The sequence below is a fragment of the Betta splendens genome, chromosome 4 (genome assembly GCF_900634795.4).
Source record: "Betta splendens chromosome 4, fBetSpl5.4, whole genome shotgun sequence".
NCBI classification, from domain to species: Eukaryota; Metazoa; Chordata; class Actinopteri; order Anabantiformes; family Osphronemidae; genus Betta; species Betta splendens.
Window position 1 is genome coordinate 25,269,372 of NC_040884.2, and position 13,455 is coordinate 25,282,826.

The following is a 13,455-nucleotide window of genomic DNA, read 5'->3' on the forward strand; positions in this document are numbered from 1 at the left end:
GCAAATGCCGCCCCGTTTGCTGCGTCGTCATTCCAGCAGACGGGAGATTTCCCCGAAATGAAAGTCATCTTCTCATTCTCATGCCGCCTCATAGGGGATGATTAGGGCAGCTTTCCGCTGTCTGTCGGACGGCCGTGCCTGTCAGCAGTGCGTCTGTCAGCACTTTGGCTCAGGCGTTATTTGTGCGGCAAACACCGAGCGGGAAAACGCAGAGCCATTAATAAAAGAAGAGAGGAGCGAGTTCGCCTGACGTCAGACGCCCTTGTGTCGGCGGGATTGTTTTACATCAGCATTAGCATCACTTTATTTTTCAACCCCTCAGCAGCTTGGCTGCCTAATTCATCTCCCCATGTATGTGCTCTGAATTCCAACTTGGTTTGTCCTACTTATTCCAAATAGTCCAGATTGAGGGCCTCTAATTGAATCAACATTTCTTTCTCAGAGTGTCAGTCTGCTTTTCTACTGAGGCGTCAGATCAACAAACGCCTCACGTCTCCCATCATCTTGGTTGCCGTCACAGACAGGCTGCGAAAGACGGACACCTTGTTCCTGGATGGACGTCAGACTTGCTCCTCAACCGAATGCACGCCTTTAATTTAGCTGGAGTTCAGCTTTAGTAAATGAATGTTTCTGATCTGACACCTGCAGCGACCGTGCACATCAGTGTGCGACACAAATCATGAGGCGTGTATACAACCAGTGCACACGAGCACAATGGAACCCCCACATATACTCAACTCTGTGTATGGTGGTATTTTGTCCTACCTTGATCAAGGACAAGTAATTGACTTATGTTTTGGCACCTATCGATTTTTTGTCCTTTTTTCAAGATCAATGTGAACAATGTTTGAAACAACCATTGTCCTTGTAGGCAAACGAACCTCACAGGTGTTTGAGAGGATTTAACACCAACAGGCGTTTCAGTTGTTTTGCTCGTTTATTCTCTCATTTGTGTCTTTATATGTCTTATGTATAGCAAATAGCTCTACTAATAATTTACATTTGAAATTATACTTGGTTTCACATTTTCCATTTCGCTGTTACTGTATAAAATGCACACAGTTACGCCATAGAACAAACACAAACACTGATATTGTCCAGAGGCAGAGGATAAACAGCCAGAGTCACTTTGTAACAAGTGAAAACATGAGCAGAGTGAAACTTGGAGTCTCTCTCACCAATTGGTTGTTGTTGTTGTTGTTGTTGTTGTTGTTGTTGTTTTCTCATTTCAAATAAACACACCTTTAAGGTAAAGTAACACTCACATCAACCAGCCTTGACTCTTTTACTTTGTGAGTCAGTCATTCGCTCCATCCACTCGCCAGTCGTCCGGTCAGACGTCCATTTGGACCAGAACCATGACAGCTGGTGCCTCAGCCACTTTGGCCTTCCTGCGCAGCAGATGAGACAGGCTCCTGAAAGACGGGGTGGACTGGAGCAGGAGCTCCTTCAGCCCTGCGCGGAACTCCCGGCGGATCAGGCAGTAAAACACCGGGTTGAGGCAGCTGTTGGTGTGCGCCAGACACACAGTGAGGGGGAAGGCGTAGGCCTGCGCGTTGTAAAAAGCCTTGCTGAAGGGCACGAGGTCAAACTTTATGAGGACTCCCCAGAGCGTCAGCGCCTGGTTGGGCAGCCAGCACAGGAAGAAGGACAGAACCACAATGGCGATGGACTTGGTGACTTTGGAGCGCCGCGTGTGCCGGCCCGGGTCCGAGCTGGCGGCGCCGGCGACGCGCCGGCTGAGGATCAGGCGGAGTAGCAGCACATAGCAGACGGTGATTATGACCAGAGGAATGAGGAAGCCCAGGAGTACCTTCTGCAGCTGGTACAGGCCCAAAAGAAGCTGCGGGTCCCAGTTGCCCGAGTCCGGGAAGCGCACCAGGCACAGCTCCTCGTCCGACACCTGGGCGCTGGTGGAGTAGATGGCGTGAGGCAGGGTGGCCAGCAGGGACACGGCCCAGATGCCCCGGCTGGCCCACTTGGCCCTGGCGCCCGCCGCGTGCCGGCTGTGCATCTTCAGCGCCGACGAGATGGAGTAGTAGCGCGTCACGCTCATGGCTGTGAGGAAGAACACGCTGGCGTACATGTTCATGGTGGTGACGGAGTTGATGATCTTGCACATGACGCGGCCGAACGGCCAGCGGAAGTCCAGGGCGGTGTCCACGGCCCAGAACGGCAGAGTCAGCACGAACTGCAGGTCGGTGACGGCCAGGCCCATCACGAAGCAGTTAATGGACGACTGCTTCTGCCGGTAGCGCGAGTGCAGCAGGTACAGAGCCAGCGAGTTCCCCACCAGCCCCAGAGCACACACTATGGAGTACACGCACGCTATCATCACGCGCACAACCACACTGGAGCTGTCCCCCTGGAACTCCATGATGGACTCCTTGGTGAGGAGCTGCAGCCAGCAGTGCAGGGACAGGTTGCTGGTTGGAGTCCCGGCCGCGTCCCCAGCGTTGTCCTCCTGGAGGATCTGCTGCTCGCACGCGTCTGGAGCCAGAGTCCGGACCCCGGTGTCGTTGAGCTGCATGGCCGCCCGCCCGCGCGCGCTCGCTCGCTCGCTCACCTCGAACAGCAAAGTTGGACGGAGAGTTGCCACAAAGAGAGGGGAAAAGTTGCCCGGCGCGTCATTCTGAGCGTGCCCGTTATCTCCCGGCGCGGATGTCGTCCTCCGCCGCGGCGAGCGTCTCCTCCTCGCTCCACGACAAGTCGCGGCTGTGCGCGCCGCGTCTGTTTATAGGTGCCACGCGAACGCGCAGCGCTCGGCCGCGCGGCTGACGCGCTTCTCCTCGCCAGCCGGCGTGATTGGACCGGGGCGAAATCCGCCGTGAGAGCCGCAGCCACATCAAAGTCCCCGCGGCGCGTCCGTCAGAGGTGAAGCTTAACGCGTTGTGACGCGACACCGACACCTTCTAGAAAATCGTGTTTGCGTGGTGTCGGGCTTTTCCGGGACGCGAGGAAAGAAAGGCGCGCGCGAGGACCACGGGAAGGTGCGGAGGAGACGGTGCCGGTGCCGAGTTCCGACTGTGTTCAGGTGGAGGAGCAGGATCAAGGACACGAGAGCGAAAAACATGATGAAGCTGTCTTGCTTTTTTCTTTTTTTTACTGTGTTTGCGTTTGCAAATCCCCTGATGCAGCGTTTGAAAGGACGGAGTAAACGGGGTCAGCGGAGAGCGACACATAAATAAAACATCTTAGAGTATTATTTTATGTATTGTAGGGTGTTTTGTTCCAAATATTACATTGCACTGACCTATTTATCTCAAGCAGCAACGGTTTGTAAATAATCCACCTTTTTATGCATTCAGAGAAGGGAATTGAGTTTTGCAGGAACATTAGGAATGTAACGCGTTTAATGGGAAACCGCCCAGCAGAATTTAGCTTTCTTGTTGGGCTTTTGTGCTCCTCCGCTCACTCAAGTAAATGTTGTCTTTGATCACACGCTGTGCTGCAGAACCACCGTTATTTAATCAGAATTCGACTTCCTTCAGCTCCCGTCGGCCTCCAGCTGGCATTAAACGGGGAAACACGCTGCGCCCCCCGCTGCGCTCGCGCTGCTCGACAACAGAGCCCAGGTAGCCCTGAAGACCGGCGGGGGTTGATCCACACAGAACAGAGGTTTCCACGAGCCCGAACCCCGAGCAGACGCTTCCGAGGAGCGCTGCCCTCGAGAGCAAGTAATCTCCCCCGCAGTTTCCTTTTTGTCGAGGGAAATTAAAAAGAAAAAAAAAATAATCTGCATCAGTGCAAAGTCACTCCTTGTCATCTTAACGCGCTTAAACCCCCCAAATGCGCAAGTACTGACAGTGTGTCTGCTTTAATGTTCTGAGCGTTCAACATCTAGACGCAGATTAAGCCCGCGCATTAGGACGCGCGTGGCACTTCGCTGCCTGCGCACCGAACCACTTTTCATTTACGCAGCGTTATTATGCAGCTGCGAACCACCTGGCAGCAACACCGCGATCAAAACTAAAGGCACCGGTAATTGCGGAGGCAAATGTGAAGGAGTCTACTATCAGTTATACTCCTTTTTGACGGTGTAATATTGTTTTTCTGGTTAAAAACAGCAATCCGCGCGTTCAAGGCTGAGAACCCATTTGAGGAAGAAGAACAACTATGTATTAGACTTCACCAGCAATCCGGATAAATTGCAGTGGCTGAACCCCTGTTCTGGCTCTGACAGCTAAATTAAACTAAATGCTCCGGAAGCAAGTGGAGCATAGTGGGATGCAATATTTATGTTAAGACAGAAGGACTTGTGGGGGAAAGCGCAGGGAAAAGTCGGCCGTCACAGACAGTGTTGGAGACTAGACTCAGTAAGAGCACTTTGAGGCGCGGGGAGAACAAAGGGCAGCAGCAGATCAACAGGAGCATCCTGAAGCCCTGACACACGAGCCAGGTGCAATAAGGATCGACTGCTGTGGCAGGAGGAAGCCGAGCGATGCCGCTGCCGCATCTGCCGCTGCCGCTCCTGCCGCTCCTGCCGCTCCTGCCGCCGCCGCTGCTGCGCTGAAGCAAAGCCAAGGTGATGTTCAGCTCTGCGTCTGTGTGAGAGCTGCTCTGACCACGTGCTGATGGATGCGCCCGAACGACCCGCGTCTGACGGACCCATTCGATCATCCTGCGGTGACAGCATAATTAAAATATTATCTAGTGATTAAAAGAATGCGTTGTGATGTGGATATGGCTGGAGTTCAGACCGCCTGCTTCGCTATCATGTCCCGAGGGAGCAGAGATAAAGCTAAGTGAATACTGACATCGTTTTAATGGCATGAAAATGTGAGGCCGGACCAGCTCAGTTCACAAAGCCGACCTTGGACCCGCAGTCGGGATAACCTTGAAGCTAATTACTATTCCAGAAGAACAATTTTACATTCTGATCCTTTGGGCTAATATTTGATGTAGGCGCTGCGAGCAACTCTGCTCTTAAACTTTAATCTACACAATCGTCATGACAAAATGCTTTACGGACAATTTCAACTCACCCTGTGTCCAAATAAACTGCTTTGTTTGTGCCCTGAATTCAGAATTAGCAGCAGTCTTCTCATTTATTCTCCTAAATGCATAATGACAGCAACCCATTAGTTCATTAAATGCAGTGTCAGGCCTGTGTTTCAGTGCTTTGGGAGCAGCTTGGGATTTTGGTGCTGTTAAACAGTGTGTGGCACTGTTTACTTGCGTGTCTTTAGGTGAGTGTTGCAACCAGCTCTGTGGTGACACGGTGCCCGGTTAATGAAACCTTCCCTTGTTTGCACTGTTGTTACACTCCGGGCGTGTGCACACAAGGCTGCTCTGGTTTGTTTGCAATGAATTTCTTCTTCACACGACATCGTTAAAAAGTGCAGATGAGCTTTAAAAGGGGACGAACATCTGTCTGATCGTAATAAAAGTCTTTATTCACAGATTAAACCAAACATATGTCAGAAGCATCGTTCGACTGTAGTTATGCAATGGGCTTATTGTCAAGTTGTTCCCCTCCCAGCATGATGTCTGCTCTGCTGACATTTTACAATATTCACTCCACCCACATGATATTGTATTGAACACAATTGTAATGACTTCCAGACGCCTCCAACCATCTGCGTCCTCAGAATTTATTCAGATCCATCCAGGCTGGTAGGAGCTTTCACTGCAGCTGCTGTGATGTGTAGTTCAGGTGACGATGCATAACATCCAGTGGTCGTCTGATCTTTATCTGCATGAATATAACAAGCTGTGTCGACATCAGTGGAGGTTAAAAGAGTGGAGTGCTGACTGATTCCTGGCGTAATTCATGCTGAGTCAGTTGTGATTTTATTGATTTGGTTATGTGTATTTGGTGTTTGGTTGATCTGTCACGGAAAGCTGGTCTTGGTGAAGGTCAAGCTATTTACACAGTTTACAAAACTGCAGCTGCACCATTATACAAAAACATGATAAGTGATACGACACTGGTCAGAAAAGTAAAGTATGAACAAAACAGCTAAAAATAAACGTGTGTGTGTGTGTGTGTGTGTGTGCGTGTGTGTGTGTGTGTTTGTGAGAGAGAGAGAGTGAGAGACTCATTTCCCTACTTTTGTTAAACTGCGCCAGAGCTTGACGCCGTCATGAAGTTCATTATTAATTCTGCCTGACTTGCAGTCATTCACAGAGTCAGTCATTAATGTTGACTAGAAAATGTGTACAACTTATGCACAGACAATGTTTGAATGCTATATTAAAACAAGTAGGTAATGACGACATTAAATCCACAGACCTTTTGCTGTCACACGGCTCATTTAAGCAAGAGCAGAGTTCCTGATTAATTGTTGTGCTATTTAATGTTTGCCTCTGGTTCCTCACAGTGGAGATTATAAATGGGAATGAAGCTGTGGAAAAAACTGAGCAAAACAGAGCATCTCTGCATTGTGGACAGGTCAACAGGCCATCACAACCTGCAGCTAAGGTCACATCCTGTATATGTGAGGTTATCAGTCATCCAAGGTTGTGTTATGGTGAATAAATATAACGCTGACCCCTCTTCTAATTGTTTAGCTTATATAGATGTACTATATATTTTTAAGATACACACAGATAAGTCAGCTTTGTTTTATAGCACTTGCCATTAGTTAAACACACATCACAACCTAGCAAGAACAAAAAGAAATAAAAAATAAAGCTGTTGATCGGACTCTGCTGCTGAGTATTGATCCAACCCTGCGCCTTCAAGCTTCACTACGTGTTCAGACGTTTTAATTCTGTCCTCCCTGTGAAATTGAAAAAAAACTAAAAAAAAAAAACCTATTTTGTTAATTGTTCCTTCAATTTCTGTTAGGAAAGTTTGGAGGTGCTCAGGAATTTCCCATCAAACAGGCAGCACGCCAAGTTTGCCCGAGTCAGCGTCACACCTTGAAAGTGGAAGCCCATTTGTAGATTAGAAAGCAGACGAGGCCACGCTTTGATTCGGGCCTCCCACCGTGCCCTCGGGTGGAGCCAAACGGTGGGAGCCGCTGTGCGGAGGCCGCTGTGCGGAGGCCCCTGAGCTCCGTGGGGATTTGGGTAATCAGAGAGATGGGCTGAGGTGCTGATTAGAAACGCTGGTAGTCAACAGACTCTTATCTTGATTAAAGACAACGCTGGACAGACTGGAGTAAAAGGAGGGAGAGCGTGGCCGATGGGCTTCGCCGAGTCAAGCCATTTACACATCACCCTCTCATACTGACACAGCACATATTGTTTGTTCACGAGTGCATGAATTACATTCATTACTTTTATAGCTACGGCTGATTGTGTTAATGTAACACTCAGATCGCATCAGACGGAGGACAGAGGGTCTTCTGCAAACTGGTTTCTTATTTCACCATTAATAAAGCCAAATGTGACACTTTAATATTGTCTGTTTGAGCTGGGAAAAGACAGAATGTGGTCACAATCAGTCGTTACAGATACGGTAAGTATTGGATGGACAGCTTTGCTGCTGGGCTGTGACTCAATATTATCGACATGTGGAACCAGGCCATAACAACAATGAAACAGTATGATGTTTTAATATTGACTCATGATGAAATGTTTGTGTTTCTCCATATTTGTTTGGAATAATTTTACTAGATTTAAAACATTTTGCATACTTTATATCAGTTTTCCTCAAGTTGCATGTTCTGTACATCCCCACAGAAATGAATCCATAAGTTATGTCTGATGATGTCTGATTTATGTATTTAAATGTTTTCATTTATGTAAATTGTTTTCCACTCTGTTTATTCATGTATTTATGCCTGTTGTCATGCAGACTCTGATATGCACAGATTATAGCTGCTATACTTGGAGACATAGACCCCACGCGCCACAACCCAGGCTTCAGTGTGGACACCTTTTCCCCCCTTAAACCTCCTCTTCACCAGAAAAAGCGATCTGTTGCTCCAGGCAGAATCACATCTTTGTGTTGAAAGTTTTAACTTTCCCAGCTTCAGTCTTTTATCAGCTGGCAGCTGATTTGACGAGTTACAGGCGGCACAGTGGAGCACGACAGCCATTTGTTGGTTTAAAGAGCTGCAAGTAAGAATAGGTTCAAAGAAAGAAATGGCTGCACTCACTTTCTCTATCACACAACCAAACATATTCATGATCATTTAATGCTGATTATTGTGATTTGATTATGACTTCCATTTTAGGTTCAGTTCAAACTGCAGCTTGTTTAAATGTCACGACTGTTCAAACAAAGGTCACACAGATAAGCCGCGAAGGGATGAGTGACAGCAGCGTTAGGAGCCTCCACTGACGAGAACGCGCTGCTTGTCTTCACCGAGTAAATATATCGGCACGGTAACTAGTCTGAGTCATGAGATAAGAGGTCGACTGTCCTACCTTTAACCCAGTTTGCTGTTTCCCAGTAAACAGTAAACTCACTGCTTTTTTCAGGCAGAACCTTTGAATTTTTGCAGCTCCAAACTAAAACAAAGCCACATTGTTCATACCCCACTGATCCCAGTTTGTTACATACTTTTATTTCATGCAGAAAATCTGGACTCCTCCAATCAGTTCTTCATGAAAACATGCTTTTTAAAATCCAAAAGAATCAAAAATCCAAACTATACAGATCATCAGAACACGTTTAAGCCAGTGTTTTCTAATTTACATTTTACCAAAGTCAGGTAGCAGATTCACACTTTACCCTGGCAGGATTTAAACTCATGTACTGATATAAAACAGTCTCACAAATGTATACAGACGTCACATATATTAAAGGCGAAACAGGAATAATTAACAGCTAACGTGTGTAAACAGCAGCCCCCATAATTCCCTGCTCTACCATTAGGAGCAGGACAAATCGGGGAGTTTATTGGGGATCATTTCTTCATCTGTGCTACATGTCATCAGCATGCGGTCGCAGCCTGGCAGAGCGCTGGGGGTCCAAGGTCACGCTAGCTACGTGACCAGTAATTGGATCTACATGAAAATGACCCGTGCCTCCCTCCTGAGTGCCGTTCAGAGACGCGGCCTCCAAACCGGATGGCTCCCGGTTCACTGCCAGCTCCTCCATCAGCGCCGCGATGCCGTCCAGCCCCCGGTCTCCCGGGAGGTGCCGGTGCAGATGCTCGGACTCGTCCTCGGCGGGCAGCGGGGGATCCATGACATGCAGCACCCGCGAGGCCTGCAGGTTCTGCAGGGACCGTGACTGGACTGGGTGAAAAAAAGGAGGCCCAGCGTGATGACATGACCTTAGCTGTGTATCAAAGTAATATTTAGTGCAGATAAGTAAAGCCTAATATCTTATTGACACATTCCTCCAACTAAAACCTCTCTCGGTGAAGTTGCCCTTTAAGCCAATAGCAAATCCTCGGTCGGCCGAGGACCGCAGGCCCGGCGGGGCGGCCGGTCCCGCTGCGGGTGAGAGCGGCGCTCTGAAAGAGCTCATGGGCTCTACACACAGCCACTGGATTACCTGGCAGGCGGGCGCACGCATCGGCCGCCGCCAAAGGTTACTCACTTCTGACTGGACTGAAGTCTCCTTGGCTGACCTTGGTGTCGGAGAGGGGCTTGAGGCTGGGGAAGAGGATTAGAGAGAAGGACAGCAGCAGCACCTGGGGAGCGAACAGGAAGGGGAGACGTGGAGTCAGACACAGGTCTGTATGCGGGCGTTTGTGCGGACGCGCGCGCAGATGGCGATGCTCAGGAGGAACAGCTGTCACACCGTGCTTTACTTGTAGAGCCACGGAACTGAGACGCATTCATATTCATGGGCAGAAAACCCCTCGCCACTCACGCCGCCTGCAGCCTTGAGCCTTATTACACTACAGCGATCAAAGGCAGTAAATGGCTGCTGTTCACACAGCGTGTGTGCGTATGTGTAGGGGCACTGTGCGTTCCTGTGCTTTTTTTTGTCCTGGACACATCCGTATCGAACCCGTCGCAGGGGCCACAGCGGCTGCAGCTCCCGACTGTGGAGTGGAGGTGGGTGTTTGGGATGGAGTCACATGGAGCATCACTTACCAGTACACATGTCCCAGCCTGGGCCGTCTTGCCAGATGTGTTCATGACCAGAGCCTGCAGCCGGCGCAGCTGTTCCATCAGGGAGCTGCAGAGGATGCGGGAAAGAAATCATAATTTTAAGTGCGGGGCAAAGCTGAAGGCATGTCATACATACAGAGTCAGGACAATATAATGGCTCACATGTTGCACTTCTCCAGCTGGGACACTTTTCTCTGCAGCTCCTGGTTGTGTGCGTTGCAGGCAGCCATCCTGGAGGACAGAGAGAAACCACGTTCAGCCCGGTCGCACCGAGACGTTATAAATGTGGCATTTCCGTCAACACGCGCGCCTTAATCTATTGTTCCAGTGTGTGTCCACACACGCGTCAGCGAATCTATAAGTCATTTTCTGGACACATACACACCATGCTACGACGATGAAGTGGAAATCTGACATGATAAAGCGGATTATCTCTGAGGCGAGCTGTCGTTTAAAAAAACACAACGACATTGATATTCTTGGTGTCGGCGGCCGCGGGAGGCGCCGTGAGGAGGGGTCAGACGACAAATGGCAAAAGCCAGAATCAAACTGGGATTTATTCAGCCCCTGGGATGCCACAAGGTGACTTTCATAATACAGGGAAAGGAAATGACTTTGGGCTGCCCTGAGGGTGTGAGCACAGAACCAGCAGGGCCAGTGTATTATGGAAAAAGGATGACAGTAATGGGAAGATTTGAATATAAATAATGGGCTACGAAATATTCAAAAGCATCGTGATTTTGTTTGTGCGCTTGGTGAATAAATCCACATTTACCTGCTCTCCAGCCCATCTATATACTCCTTCTTCTTCTTCCTGCTCTCCTGGGCAGACTGCTTATTACGAATCTTCCTCCGTATCTTCTTCAGGATCCGTTCCTCGTACTGGCGACAGAGGGAAAGTTTGAGCCCCTGCGGGATCAGCTCTTGGGGAGTAATAATGGTTTCTCATTGTTAAATCATTGATGGGTGTTTACCTTGGTGAGAGGCAGCTGAGTGGGCAGCGTCACCCCTTCTTTGGCTAAAAGCTTCTTCTCGTCCTCGTTGAGAATCAGCTCCTGAATGGACTGCTGGGACGGCGGTGGGGGCTGAGGGAGAGACGCGAATACTAAGACCGGCGGCGTCGTAACCAGTTTGACTCCATTTCCTCTTTCCCTCTCTCTCCCCAGAGCCTCTATCAGGCCACCTTTATCAGCTTCATTTCATGCCTCCCTCAGAGTAATTACAGTGTGGCCGCCCATGTTGCATTCTGCCACTCACTGCTTCATCTTATTAAACTGGGCCGAGGAGATGGGATCAATACCCACAGCGTGCTGGAATCCACACAAACTTTCTGAAGCGCTTCTTCACATATTTACTTCGTTACCTCGGCTTTTTTGGGGGGTAATTAAATCGGTAATATTATTCATACGATGCAGCATGAAAATGCAACGTGGTGAACTTGCAGAGTTCTGCGCTGCTCTCACTTTAAAGAGGTCATCACTTAAAAAAGTGACAGAGTGGAAGTTAGAACTTCCAATCCAAGGAAGGTTTAACATTTGACTCAGTGATTCCGCCCTCACAGCTCCAGGTGGTTGCCGTGACGCCACACCCTGGCCAGCTGTCTCATGGATGGAGCAGCCATAAACCCCCCCCCCCCCATCGTCCTTCCACAGACACTTACGGGCTCCGGCGCCCCAGACAGGAGCAGGTCTTTGACGGTCAGAGGGAAACCGGAGCACGGCGGCAGCCTGCATTGGGTGATCCTCGTCCTCCCTGTGGGGAAGCTGGGATCCCAGCCATCTGACACAAGGACACACCAACGAATCAATGGGTGGATATGCTGGTGTCACGGTTGGTTGAGTGTGATAAACAAAAACACTGGGCTTGTTCGTTACTCATCATTGATGTTACTGATGTGTGTCGATGGACTTACTGAGGTCGATGGAGACGTTGGCTTCCAGAGCCGCCTTGCTGTGGAGCTTCGCACCAAAGAACCGAGTGTCTCCGGGGGGGCTCTCGGGTCGTCGTGGGCTGTCCATCTGGTCTGAGGGAGGGTCCTCGCTGATCCCACTGTCGCTGGGGGACGGCGACCAGAGCGGCGAGCCTGACTCCGAGTCGTTTCCACTCAGGAGGGCGCTGAGGAAGTCGCTGTCCGCGCGCTGCGGCGGCTGCAGCATCTGCAGGGAGAGCGCCGTCATCAGTCTGTCTCTGTGCACCAGACCTTCTACCCATAGACCCATGGACCGCTGGCAGGAAGACCCCTCGGTTTCACGTACGCTGGGCTCCGGGTTTGGCCACGGGTGCCGGCTGCCGCCGTGTCCTGCCTCCACGTGACGGAGAATGCCGTCGTTCTGATCAAACAGCCAGTCGAGCAGCTCGATGCCGTCAGAGCCCTTGAACGAGATCAGGACAGCGAATGGCAACGAGCAGGAAAGAGCCCGGGAAGACGGTTTACTGCCACAGCTGTGCAGCTTTATGGCCAACAATCATTACTCCTGAACACACTGTACTGAGCTGTGTGATCAAATGTGGAGATATCTGTAATCAGTGACACCGAGGCACAGTGGTAATTACCACCGGCTCAGTATGTGTTCACATTTCACTGCTGTAAGCGTGAACATATTCCTTCAAAGCCAAACTTTGCTCAGACAGACTAAAATGTGATAAAACATCAACGCGTTGATGTGATTTACCTGATCTGAGTAATGCTCCATAGTTTGTCTGGCCGAGCGACTCCAACGACGACAACCCCCCAACAACGGAAAATGAGATCCAGCCGAAATATCCAATTGGCCGAGTTGTGAGTGGCTCTGTCTTGGTCGCTGAAGAGTCTCCGCAGTATCTCTTTACTCCTCTACCGGGGTCCAAAGTTTAAACTCCAACACAACACGCCTATCCGGCCAGGCTGCTCCGCTCCCATTGGCCGCGGGGAAGATAAAACCTGATTGGCCACGAGCAGACGGCCAGCGAAGGAACGTCAGGAGGAGACAGAGGAGCCTGAAAGCACCACTAAGGTCAAAGTCTGTTGTTTCCTTTCCTTTTATTTTTTTGATAACATATTGACATGAGGACAGCTCTGACCTTTGGCATATATTCATAAAATAATCAACATGAAGCGAGCAGGACGTAGAAAATACAGTCAACAACCGTGGTTTTAGAAACAGCATTAAACTTAAATACTGCTTAATTGGTTCATTATGGTAAAATAAATATAAAACAAAAAACCTAGTTGCTGATTTTAGGTTATGTTTTAAATTGGTTAAAAGCATCTGATGGAGCCTGATGCTTTCACTGGTGAGCTTTTCAGGTGCTTTTAGGCAGATTTTGACAGAAGCCTCTCAATCCCTCTGAGAAATGTTGCAATAGCTCAGTTTTCAGTGTAGAAAATTTAAATCCTCTTGATATTTCCTGTGGGGTGTAAAACATGGCAGAACCATCTCTTCTCTCTATTCCAGCACAATTTCACCCTCTGTCTCGCTGTCGTGCTGAAAGTTGAAACAGGGTCAGAAT

The 13,455-nt window shown here is 49.3% G+C and overlaps 2 protein-coding genes across 2 annotated transcripts; both read right to left on the reverse strand.

Moving 5' to 3' along the window:
* Positions 1-918: 918 nt before the first annotated feature.
* On the reverse strand, positions 919-4,092 carry rxfp3.2b (relaxin family peptide receptor 3.2b). The gene has a single exon (XM_029148628.3). It carries the CDS (start codon positions 2,528-2,530, stop codon positions 1,334-1,336), a length of 1,197 nt encoding a protein of 398 aa, XP_029004461.1. The 5' UTR covers positions 2,531-4,092; the 3' UTR covers positions 919-1,333.
* Positions 4,093-8,440: 4,348 nt separating this feature from the next.
* Positions 8,441-12,804, reverse strand: creb3l3a (cAMP responsive element binding protein 3-like 3a). Its single transcript, XM_029149266.3, has 10 exons — positions 12,639-12,804; positions 12,222-12,338; positions 11,879-12,122; positions 11,627-11,745; positions 10,941-11,051; positions 10,742-10,848; positions 10,129-10,197; positions 9,949-10,033; positions 9,446-9,539; positions 8,441-9,138 (listed from the first exon to the last, which is right to left on the reverse strand). Exons 1-10 carry the CDS (start codon positions 12,657-12,659, stop codon positions 8,822-8,824), a joined length of 1,284 nt encoding a protein of 427 aa, XP_029005099.1. The 5' UTR covers positions 12,660-12,804; the 3' UTR covers positions 8,441-8,821.
* Between the last annotated feature and the right edge of the window lie 651 nt (positions 12,805-13,455).

Bases quoted from the DNA above. Each gene is read 5' to 3' on its own strand.
- creb3l3a (XM_029149266.3), bottom strand. From the start codon at position 12,659: ATGGAGCATTACTCAGATCAG. The intron at 11,052-11,626 runs GTAAGTGTCTGT...TCTCTCCCTCAG, and splicing joins TGTCTGGGGCGCCGGAGCCC to CCCCCACCGCCGTCCCAGCA. The intron at 9,540-9,948 runs GTAAGTGATGCT...TTCGCTCCCCAG, and splicing joins AGGCTGGGACATGTGTACTG to GTGCTGCTGCTGTCCTTCTC.
- rxfp3.2b (XM_029148628.3), bottom strand. From the start codon at position 2,530: ATGCAGCTCAACGACACCGGGGTCCGGACTCTGGCTCCAGACGCGTGC.